At 43.2% G+C, this 12,762-nt stretch overlaps 1 protein-coding gene across 9 annotated transcripts in view; it reads left to right on the forward strand.

Annotated features, from left to right (window-relative positions):
* The first annotated feature begins 3,283 nt into the window (after positions 1-3,283).
* Positions 3,284-12,762, forward strand: part of caska (calcium/calmodulin-dependent serine protein kinase a) — a 160,292-nt gene continuing 150,813 nt past the window's right edge. For 6 of the 9 annotated variants that reach the window (XM_033986390.2, XM_033986391.2, XM_033986393.2 and 3 more), the window contains exon 1: positions 3,284-4,126. In XM_033986390.2, the coding sequence (XP_033842281.1) occupies positions 4,062-4,126 (65 nt within the window). In that variant the 5' untranslated portion in view covers positions 3,284-4,061. The remainder of the gene's footprint in view (positions 4,127-12,762) is intronic. The other 3 variants (XM_055230775.1, XM_033986395.2, XM_055230776.1) reach the window with 1 other exon arrangement.

A 12,762-nucleotide genomic window follows, 5' to 3' on the forward strand; every position in this document is an offset into this window, starting at 1 on the left:
TAGCTTCATTTGACCGGAGCCGAACGATGTGGGTGACGTAACACTCGGTTAGTCCACTTCTTTATACGGTCTATGGTGTGTGTGTGTGTGTGTGTGTGTGAGCCACCTGGATTGTGCGTTCTTACAATGTCACGATTCCCACTGAGGTAAGTACACGAGCAGAACACACAGAGCAGCAGACGCACAGAGCTGGGGGCCCCTGGCTGAGACCAGAGCGTGTGTTGTGTAGAGATAAGATTTGCTCTGATGTCCTGATTTTTTTCCCATTCTTAAGCTAAATGGCCTCCCGCTGCATTTAAAAGCACAGAGTCACCGCCAACAAGGGCACGCTCTGTATATATGTTTAAACAGGAGATAAACTGCGCCATAAAAACAAACAAACCGGGTATATGCATTAAACACAATCATTTTCGATACATTTCTGTGAATACAAAAAAACTTCATTATGAGTTTTGCGACTAACTGTGAGCTCAATTATCATCCAGCAGTAATTAGGCAATCAGTTCAGTGAGCAGCTTCGTCTCTCGCCAAACGCCATTAAAAACGCATTAGAGCCACACGTCTGAACGTTAACGCTACAACCATCAGGAACGTCACGGCATCATGTGACGTTTTAGAACAAAGTGAGCTTCGTTTATCTCGGTTTGGGACCAGGACAGACTGAAGAGTGTGAGGAGTGGATCAGGTTCACACTATCGTCCGTTTAACTGATTTATATAACAGTTTCAATTATGACACATCCCTGTTTTAAAAATGGTGAAAGCCAAAAGTTAATTTTCTCAACGGGACATAAAGTTGTAGGAGTGAATGAGAGCGGAGTTAAAGAACTCAGTTCTTTTAGGGTTTTCGGTCCCAGATGTTAAACTTTACTTGCTGAGGTGTCATCATTTCTGCTGAGTAACCCCCACGTCTATGATAGGCCCAAAAAGAAATGCTGATTCCTTATTGGCTCAAGACCGCGACTAGCCCGCCCCTCAGTTTCCCACTGCTCAGCGCCCCGCCCCACAGTGCTACGCCTCTCACTGCCCTTTCCCTCCGTGCTCCGCCCCTCAGTGCCCTGCCTCTCGATGCCCCGCCTCTCACCGCCCCACCCCTAAGTGCTCCACCTCTCACTGCCCCTCCCCTCACTGCCCCGCCTCACGCGCGCCCCCCCCAAGTGCTCAACCTCTCACTGCCCCTCCCCTCAGTGCCCTGCCCCTCACACGGCCGCTCCTAAGTGCTCCGCCTCTCACCGCCCCACCCTTAGGTGCACACACACTTGTTGTTTCTGCAGATGTAGCGGGGCAGAGCTCACACAACTTAAACCTATAACCAGTTTACTACATCTGAATATATCAACATTAAACTGAGAGATCAGAGGACCGGACCCGCCTCTGCAGCCAGTGTGGATCTGAATCAACACGGTGAGAGGAAACTAAGCGCCACCTTAGGAGCTAACATGCTAATGTTCAGTTACAAGCTAAAGATAAATTCACTGTTTTAGATCTGCAGGAAACTGGGCTGAAGGAGCTGGAGTCTCAATGAAATATCATCGAAATGTCCTGGTGAGTGACTCTGTAGGAGCTGGAGTGTGTGACCGTTAGCAGCTAACTTAGCAGCTAAAGCTAAGCTAGCTGTTTTGGACATGGGGAGAAAATGTATGTGGTTTAGCATTATTAGCTGGGAAATGAGCCATATGAACAATAAAATACACAACTAAAGCAAAGCTATTTCAAGATTATAAAAAGCTTTTATTGTATTTTTGTAATTTAATACATTTAATACAAGCGCGTACTGTGATTTGAGTCTGTGACGTCACCGCGTCATTTGCCCTCGCGCGCATTGCACTGTAAAAAACACAGATTTGGACATTTATTTATTTTTGGTTATACAGTATTGCAAATACATATTTAATATATTGCAAATAAAAGTGAATGTCATTTTCCATGATTCAGATTAATTTATTACAATGATATTTAATACATTTTTAAAGATACTGTACTGTAAAAGTAGAGTTTACCATAGTTTGGTTTATACATGTTTAATTGTTTAAAATGTAAACTTTTGATGTTGAATATGCTTTTATGAGATATATTATTTACATGTCATGATTATATGCTACACTGAAAAGACCCATTTGAAGAATATAATTGATAGAAATAACTGTTAACGTTAAAGTGTTAGTTTTAAATGACTTGCATTAATACTATGACCATGATAATAAACTAGAAATATGAACTCTATAGTAACAGCTCTGTTTTTCATACAGACTAAGTTTTGTAGAGTGGACCTTGGAACTGTATTTCTCCCTGACGAGGAGGATGGCGAGTCTTCCTCTTGAACTGAACCGAAAAAAAGTTTGTCCTTCTGAGGCTGTTCTCCCACCACTGCAGACGATCGGACTGTGGTAGGACAGTACCACACTGTGTCAAAGGACTTTTGACTTGACTAATAACTGACAACTAGGTCGACAGGACTTTACATCTGAGCTCAGATAGTGATATTGGGGTATATTTTGTTTTGTAAATGAATGTTACTGTTAATGTTATTTTCAATATATTTCACCTAAGCTTTACCTGCGGCTCCAGTGATTCTTAAAACCCTCCTTCTGAACCTAGTCTGTGATCTGTCTTGTATAAATGGCTAGTTTAAGCAGTTACGTGGCGATTATTATTATTATTCTATCCTGCTAAGTATGTCTCAGACACAGTGCACACTTAGTGTAGCTCAGTAGACCTAAGCTACAAACAGAAACTGTAAACAAAAGCTGTTTCCAGTCTCAGTGTAGTTAGCTCCTCCCTTCAGACAGATATAAATCAGTGTCCAGCAGTGATCTGACCAGAACTAAAGAAGAGGCTTAGATGAGCAGCCAAACGTGTTCACTCCTACAACTTCTTGTCCACTGACAGATTTAACTTTTGGCTTTTACTTTGATTCAGACCTGGATGACTGAGGGATTACACAGACATCCCTGTTTTAAAATAGCTTAAAATTAAACCAAACATGAGGCAAACTATTCCACTTCATTCTGATGATGTCATGCCTTCAAGGGAACAGTATTGTCTTTGCATCATTATAAAAACACTATTGAAATAAACTAGTACCAACGGCAAACAAACACATTTCACTCCAAACTCTCATGTAAACTGCTCCCCAGTCGCCTCTATGGCGCCACTGCACCGCCATGTTGGCTCAAAGCCTGCGCGCCTCAGAGCAGAGCCATGGGAAGCGGCTCTGCGCCAGAATGGAGGACAGTGGAGCAGTTTCATAACCTCTCTGTGGGAGGAGCTTGTCTTTCTGGAAGGAGCTGCTGCACGTCCGGACATAGAGCAGTGAATCTCTGCGCCCAGGAAAAACACCAAGCGAGGAAAGGAAAGTGTGCACGCGGGGAAAGACGCGGGGAGAGCGCGCGTGGGTCTGTGCGGGACTGGAGCCTGCTGTAGGCGCATTTCAGGAGGGACAGTGCGCAAATCCATGAAAACGAGGCAAAGTGGAGCCGGGTGGAATTCCGAGATGTGAAGAATCCTGTAACGCACCTGGACCCGCGCAGAGCCCGAGCCTGATGCGCTCTGTGCGCTGTTTGTGCGGCTTCCACTCTCTTTCTGCGGCTTCCACGTTCTTTCTGCGGTTTCCACGCTGTTTGTGCTGAGGCTGTTGGAGTGAGCGCTTCACGGGGACAGCAGTAGCAGCAGAGGAGTTTAGTTAATTGTTTATTTGAGCAGCTCCTCGTCTCAAACACGGACTAAGTGTGGTTCAGTGGAATAGAAGGCGGGGCCGGTGGACTCCAGCTGGATTATCGCGCTGTCCCTGTCCCTGTGCGCATTCACCCGCGGCGACGCAGCGTTTTGGGGGCGCGGGTTGAAGCTGCGGGAATAACTGTGATTTAGAGCCGATCCTCGTGAACTCTCCACCGCCTCCCGCTCTGTGCTGAGCCCAGGCGTCTGTGCCTCACGCTGCCTGTGGCCTGCCGTGCTGCTGCTCTTACGGGAGCACACTCGGCTCTTACAGGAGCAGACTCGGCTCTTGGAGCAGACTCGGGTTCGGGACGTGTTTTTTGGGGATCCTTTCCCCTCAGTCGGAGCATGACGATGGCGGACGACGACATCCTCTTTGAAGATGTGTACGAGCTGTGCGAGGTCATTGGAAAGTAAGTGCTGCTGTTCTGCTTCATGTTTTGCTTCATGTCAGTGTTTTCAGGTAATGCTGGTCACGGGAGCTTTCCATTTAACTCTTTATAACACCTCCAAAGGTTTGGCACGCGCATTATACGCGCGGGCGCACGTGAAAGAGCCTGGCACAGTTTGGATTTGAACTAATGATCTGCAGGTCTGGACTCTACAGCTCTGCTCACATGAGCTGTTTCAGTCCAAAGGCTGAAGACAGTGACAAACAGTTTTACAGCTTCAGCCTCAGAATTAAGAGCCAAAGGGACTGAGTTGTGTTGTCATATTAAATATCTTCTTTATAGTTTTCTGTTGTCCTTTTGCGCTGCAGCTGCTACAGTCGCGCGCTTTGACCTAGTGGCAGTTGTCAACTTGGTGCAGAGATTAAAGGGCAGGGCACATAGCGACATGAGTCATGCTCAACAACATCTGGACACGATTAACATCTGGAGGTCTCAGCCAAGCCATTCAGAGTAACATTCAGTCCAAGTGAGACACCTCAGGACTGTCTCCAGTTTATGTTTCTGTAGGAAGCTCTTCCCAGGTGTCCTTGGTAACAAGCTGCTTTGCTTTGGAAATTAAACTTTTCCCTGGGACTTGAGCCGACACAAACTCCATTCATCTTCTGCAGATGTGTTGTGTGTGAAGTTACTGAAAAAATGACAGTGAGGTGAAGCCTCTGTGAGAACAGACAGATTCCATTATGATCCGTTTAAGCTGTTTGTAAAAGTAAAGTGTTGTGCTAATATAAAAGTATATATACGTCTGCACTCTTGCCCCTTAGCGGTGAAGTTGGGGGTTTGATCCTCGAGCTGATCATCAACCAGGCTGCTAGTCCCTCCCCCTTTTTCCCAGGATTCTCTCCTCCTCTTCTCTCTCTCCTCTGGCACCTTAAGTTTTCACAAAGCCTGAATTAAGCCTGAATAATCATAAAAAGATCTTGTCTGACTTTTCTTACACAAAACAATATTGTGATCATCACCTCTCCAATGTTTATGTCACGATTCTGTTCATAGTGCACTCTTTCCTCTTCTTTAATTTCATTTTTATTTAAAGAACAAATATGATACAGACACATTTCTTCCTGTTCAAATATAATCAAAAGACACACAGGAATATTATTTGAGATGGACTGACATGCAGCTCTGGACCCACAGTCTGTAGGTTTAAACATGGGGAAAAAAACCCAATCGAATTTCACCCATTTATTACCCAAAATACCAGACCTGTCACGATAACAAAACTCAAAGATTGTAAATATAGCCGATGGACGATAATACTGAAACTCATTTACACCACTGACACAAAAGAGCAGATTTAAACCACAAAAACTATTCTAAATCTACAATATTGTTAAAAATCATGAGCTGCAGTAAATAAACAGCAGAATAAAACACTTTGTAATGTGTCAGTAAGTTATTAATTCAATCTTTTACTGCACAAATCTGATCATACAGCCAAAAATTAACCAAAAATGTAGCTGTGGTGCAAAGGAAAAAGTACACAACCCTAAAATTATAGTTCCAGCTTCTTATACTGAATGATGAGCTGATGTGGTTCATGTTTCAGCCTGAATCGGTGAGTGAGTGTCTGTTCCGTGTGCGTCTCCCTGGTCATCGCTCGTGGACCCCTCCTTCCCGACGCCACATTATAAATAGATGTAATTGTGGGGAATATGACTAAGTGGATACATCAGACCCCTCCTCCGTTTTTACATGTGAATATCATGAAGTCCCAGCCGTGTTTATCGTGTTTGGTTTATCTTTCATTCTGTGGTAATTACATGTGTGATATTTAGAGCCGCATCAGTTCAAAGGACGTGATTCACTCTTTTGGGGCACGCACACACACACACGCATACACACGCTGACACATACACGCACGTACAGGCACACAAATGTAGGCACAGGAAAGCACGCACGCATTTATACACACGCACATACACAAAGGCACACATACTGACACATATATACACACACGCGAGCACACATCCACATGCACATATACACACACAAACGCACGCACATATATACACAGACTGACACATGCACACACACGGACGCACACTCACGCATGCACACACACATACATATATACACTCATACACACACAAATGCCATGTGAATGAGGAGCCCGACTTGACAGACACACGCACACACGCATTTATGGGCGCACACACGCATTTATGGGTACACACACTCATGGACACACACACTCATGGACACACACACTCATGGGCACACACACTCATGGACACACACACACACACACGCAATCATGGAGACACACATGCACTTATGGACACACACTGGGACACACGGGCACACGCGCGGGCACATACACAGGCACACACACACGGGGATACACACAGGCACAAACATGGGCACACACACTCATGGGCACACACACACACACTCATGGGCACACACACTCATGCAGACACACACGCACACGCAATCATGGAGACACACATGCACTTATGGACACACACGGGCACACACACACGGGGATACACACAGGCACACAAACACGGGCACACACACCCCGACACACACAGGCACACAAACACGGGCACACACACGGGGACACAGTCACCGAGACGTTTGCGTTTTGACAGAGCGAGGACGCGAGCTCTACCCTCAACATGTTTAAACAAGCCTGAAAAACGACATGTGCGTTTTATCCCACGCCGTCTCTGGCAGTTTATAAAACACTCATTCAAACAAACACAGCTCGGAACGAAGGGAACACCGCGGCGTTCTGTGTGACGGAGCAGAAGGTCACGGGGTCAACTGGGGCTCGACTCTTAAAATTTCTATATAAAACTTGTTATTTAAATTTGTGGTTCTGAATCTTATTACGTGTCACTTTGAACTGTTATAATGTTGTTTCCTCATCACAAACAGACCTGGAGTTTCGTTTTGTTTCATTCACACATGTTTCACTCACAAACCCTGAATATTTAGGCTGAGAAAACACTCTGTTCCACCTTGTGATGTCATCATGTGGTGATACAGGAAGTGCTCCACTGTGTTTTTAAACTCCACACAGCTTCACTAGAATCATTTGGATCATTTCAGCCAATCTGGAATTACCAATCTGTACTGAACTAAAGGTAAAAGGAGCTGTTGACGTGAAAACTGCCACTTCATGACATCACAAGGTGGAACAGCATTTTGAGCTTTGCAAATGTTACAGACTAATAATAAAGTGTGACTCAAACATGTGTGAATGAAACAAAAACACAACTCCAGGTCTGTTTTTGAGAAGGTACATGAGTCAATTTTGCGTAATATGGGAACTTTATGTGTTAAATTATTCGAGATCTGTCTTGTTTACGTTCAGGAAATGAATAAAAGCCAGCTAATTTGTTTTTAATACCAACAAACATAAAAACAAATAAAAAATTGTGATCAATCAATGAGGGGAGTCTTGTCCATGTTGGTGGTTTTCAGATCCTAGACTGCGATGAAGTCATCCTCCCAGATGGGGGCGTAAGAGCGAGTTTTCCCTGTTGATTTCATTGTGCTTTACCATGAAATATCCAAATGTAAATTCACACATATTGAACCTGATCATTTCTATTAATGACTAGACCCAAGAACTCAGTATTTAACAGCAACAAAAATAATTTCAACAATACTAATTTTAGCCAGGGGCCCGGGACAACAGACTTCTTTGCCCCCCCCTGTCGACTCCCCTGTGGAAAAGTCCAGACTGAAATGGGTAGAACTAGGAAACTACCTGTAAAGTTAATCTAAAATTGATTTAAAACAATAAACGCAAATGCAATATCAGTATTTTGCAGATTCTGAGCGTTTTCATCCCATACCTTCGCTGCTTTGTGATTCGGGTTCCCATAAAACAAGTTTATGGAGGACTTAAGCACGCCCTGGCCCCACAGATACAGAGATAAGATCGTTTTACTCTTTCAGATCCACCAGAGCTCAAGCGGCTTGTAAAACTCGCATTGGATGAGAAGAAGCGGTGTGGGAGGGGACCTTCAAACTCCTGAATTGTGTGAATCACGGCTTACTCACTTTTCAACTGACTGCCTATAATTTGCAGTTTGCAGAAGGCGACTGCAGTCTTTTATCAGCTGACCTGCTGTTCTCCGTGAGTGGAGCCTCTACTGTCACAGCCTCGATTTCAAACTGCATTGAGAGAGGGAGAAAGAAAGAAAGAGGAGTGGATGGTTTTGATCTGAGAAGAGAGGAGAGGGGGGAAAGTAGGGAAAAGCCTAACCAAATAACAGTGGAGCGGTGAAGAGGCACACGGCGCTAAAAGCCTGAGGGTCTGGGGTGGCTCTGTGTGTGTTTTGCTCAGGTTAAAGCTGTGCGCACGTGGACTATTTATAGACTGCAGCAGGGACGTCCCGGTCTGATACTGGTCTCATATCAGCCGCCGATCTAAGCATTTGTAAAATATCTGCTCGGATCGAATTTGGTGAATAGATCAGGCAGATACAGCGGATACAGCTACGCACACGGCTGCAGCTATAGACTGTATATATAAATGGACATAGCTAACATGCTAACCGCCATGCTCCAAATACGATGTGATCACGGGCGCGCTTCTGGCTACATCGACTCTGGCTCCAGTTCACTTTACATTGAAAAACTGCGGCCCTTCTCTCTGTAACTGCTGCTGTCTGATATGTTATTTTGGTCTTAAAATGTTCGTATCTACATGATCCTGGTGCTTTTATTTCATTATTGTGTCTGTAAACCAAGATATGAACGTTAATAACAGACAAATCAGGCAACTCAAAATATCTGTCTCTGATACAGCTTTAAGAGTGAGAGCTGATACGCTAAAAAGTGCATATGGATCCATCTTCAACCTGAAATCACATTTGTTATAAAAGTATTTCAGGTTTTTTCCCATCACGAAAAGACTGGTGGGATTTTATTTTGTCTAGTTAGTCCACTACATTATTCCAATACGTTACTTATTATTATTATTAATCACTATATCAAAATGTGTGACTGGAACTGTATATTTTGGGGCTTCATATTCATCATGTATATAATTTTATTGCAAAAACAAGGAGATTTGGGGTATTTCTGTTGTAATAAAAATAGATTTGAGCTGTAGAAAGTTGAATAAGTGGCGTCTCCGGTTAGTTATTTGTTCATCTGTTGCAGCCCAGGCCTTTTAATGATCCAGTTTAATGATATTTAAAAACAGTTTACTGGGATTATCTTGTTTTATTATGATTGAGACAGTTGGATAAAACAGTTTCAGTATTATCGTTTATCGCAGTATCTGTCTGGAGCCGTATACGGAGCTTCAAAATGCGTCACCGTGTCAGGCCTAGACACTATAATTTAGCATTTTCGGTATTATTTCTATTTTAGAGCTGTATCCGTCTTTATCTGTGTCAAATGTAAACGCATGGAAAGAAATCTCATGAGGTTTTGTCTGATCCACATTTAAAGATGCATTGAATTTTACTTATTAGACTAACGAAGATAATTTATAGTTACTTCCCGTGTCTGAATGTCCACACAGCCTTCCTACAGGGGGCGCTATTTAGGTGTCACGCCATTTTTAGCGCTGTCCGAATGTCCGGCTCGTGGAAAAATAGTGCACTCAAAATTTCCCCCAATGCGTCTTACAAAGTAGTGAGCATCATTTTATCTCACTGTTGATCCTGATTATCAATAAAACACTCTTAAATAAACCGTTATGGTGTAAAGTTGCTAGCTTTAGCTGCTTACGTTAGCTTGAGCTGTTAACGGAGCGAGAATTTCCACTTCCACTCCGTTTACAGGACAACTTGACAAAAACTTGTAGGATTATCACGTCGACCCGTTCTTATCCACGGGTCCAGAATGATGAAATTTTAGAACCGTTACCATGGCGATGAACGATTGAAGACAAAATATGACATCATAAATTGGGATAAAGTCCAAGCTGAAACCTATGAATAACATCTACCCTTTTTTCAGGTCAACTTTACCGAACCTAAAACTATCGCCTGTCACGATAACACATTTTAACGATAAAGACGATATGTCATAAAAAGTAGGCAGCGTCTGATCTGAAGGTTGGCGGTTCGAATCCCGCTCCCGACATAGTGTCTGCGTACACTGATTTATGAATGTGTGCGTGAATGGCGAGTCGTTCCTTGTCGTAAAGTGCTTTGAGTGACTTAAAGTTGGGAAACCGCTGTATAAAAATGCAACCGTTTACCATTTACCAAAGCAAAATATTGTATCTTTTAAATGGAAAAAAAGTCCAAGCTGAAACGGATGAATAAATTGTACCCTTTGTCAGATCAGCTTTACACAAACCTAAGAGAATTGGTATATTATTTTGCAAATGGCCGACCTCCATTCTTAATAGATCCATTCATCCGTTTCCTGGTTTTCCATCTTAAGGTGAAGAACGGAAAGGACCAGGAAGCACTGAGAGGCGCTGGGATGAGTGAAGGAGCAGCAGAGGTCAGGTCCGATGGAGGAGGAAGGCTTCCATTAGTTTGACTCACACATTAAGAGACATTCAGCCCCAGGGAAATGCGCCTCGGTAGTGCGCCCTTGTTAAAGAGTGCAGTGTTTCTGCTGCTCTCCCCATAAAGAGGCCTATTTTAAGGTCCCTAGAGTTTATTCCTGTACTTGCCGCGTCACTAATGGTTGGTGACAAATTTGATGACATTAGTGAATTGTTTTTAGATTGGGCTTACAAGATTCCACACTTCACAGCGGCGATTTTCAGACTTTCCAAACGCCATTTAAGCAAAGGTCACGTTAATAAACCAGGATGTAATCTGACAAAAGTTATTTAGCTACACCTTGGGTAAACTGTAACTATTATTCATAAGGGATGTCATAATCGTGGTAATCGCCCATGTAGACAAACCCACTCACTGTGTTTTCAGTTATAACAAAGTACAACACTATAACAGCTGTTTAAATATGGGACTTATTCATAATATTAAAATTAGAATTACTCATATCCATAACATTTTCAAACTTTAATAATTAATAATTGTGATATTATCGTTAATCACAGTTATTTTGACTGTAACAATTGTGATTTTTATGTTGTCCATTGTCAAAGTAGAGGCCTGTCTCACATCTTCAGGAAGACTGTTCCAGGTTTGCAGAAAAACTGTTTAGTCCTGGTTTAGCTCTGGTTTAGCTCTAGTCTGGTCCTGGTTTAGTCCTGTTTTAGCCCTGATTTCACCCTGGTTTAGTTCTGGTTTCGTCCTGTTTTCGTCCATTTTTTTGTCCTGTTTTCGTCCTGCCTTAGTCCTGTTTTAGTCCTGGTTAGGTCTGGTTTAGTACTAGTCTGGTCCTGGTTTAGTCCTGTTTTAGCCCTGTTTTAGTTCTGGTTTAGCCCTGATTTCACCCTGGTTTAGTTCTGGTTTCGTCCCGTTTTCGTCAATTTTTTTGTCCTGCTTTAGTCCTGCTTTAGTCCTGGTTTAGCCCTGATTTAGTCCTGGTTTAGCTCTGGTTTAGTACTAGTCTGGTCCTGGTTTAGCCCTGTTTTAGCCCTGATTTCAACCTGGTTTAGTTCTGGTTTAGTCTTATTTTCGTCCTGTTTGCATCCTATTTTCGTCCATTTTTTTGTCCTGCTTTAGTCCTGGTTTAGCCCTGATTTCGTCCTCATTTAGTACTGATTTCATTCTGGTTTAGCCCTGGTTTAGTCCTGATTTCATTCTGGTTTAGCCCTGGTTTAGCCCTGGTTTAGTCCTGGTTTAGCCCTGGTTTAGCCCTGGTTTAACCCTGGATTAGTCCTGATTTCATCCTAGTTTAATCATCATAAAACTAACCTTAAAAGAGAAGAGGCAGAATAAATACTGCTTCAGACTCCAGAACAAACCAGGTCTAATCAGAACGTCTACACCCTGTGATAGTGATACGATACCACAGTTTGAGAACCGCTGGTCTAGACAATGCTTCTGGTATCGATTTGGCCCTGACTCGTGGCCATCGAGAGGCTGTGCTCTGCCTGCAGTGCCTGTCATCTCTCTCTGTTAATGGAGCCCAAAATGGGAGCTAATATCATCCAGCTGAACGAATCGATGACTTTGCTGTTCTGTGTGTTTGGAGCCACAGTGGATTTAACGGCGGCACTGTCCTGTTCTCCTGTTCCATACGTCGCCGTGGAGCCAAGCGACCATTTGCATAACCCCCGAGCCCTGAGGAAAGCTCCGGGGAACTGCGCTACACCTGGATGTAAATGTGATCTGATGTGGGGACGTTTTATCTTCTGCTCCAACAAAAAAATGTAACCCTACGAGCCGAGTTGTCGTAGATATTCAGTAAAAACAAACAGTGTAGTGTAAGTTTAACAGATTATTAAACTACAATTGTGTCACCAGCGTATCCAGTTCTGCTTTTCCTTGGAGTGTGTTGTATTTTTGTGAAACAGAATAGCTAAAAACCTCTTTCCCGTCTCAGTTTTGGTGCTTCTCGTCTTTAACCTTATGCAGTTGTGTCATTTTATACTTCTGCAACTACTGTACATGCTTGGTGATATTAAACTATACCAGTGCAGAGACCGAAACAGCATTTATTTCTTTAAAAATAAAACAAAACTGGTCCAAATATGTCCAAATGTAGCCGTTGTTTGTCTCTGTATAAGTAAAATTCAAACATTATGAGACTTT

The sequence above is a fragment of the Periophthalmus magnuspinnatus genome, chromosome 21 (assembly GCF_009829125.3).
Source record: "Periophthalmus magnuspinnatus isolate fPerMag1 chromosome 21, fPerMag1.2.pri, whole genome shotgun sequence".
Classification (NCBI taxonomy): domain Eukaryota; kingdom Metazoa; phylum Chordata; class Actinopteri; order Gobiiformes; family Gobiidae; genus Periophthalmus; species Periophthalmus magnuspinnatus.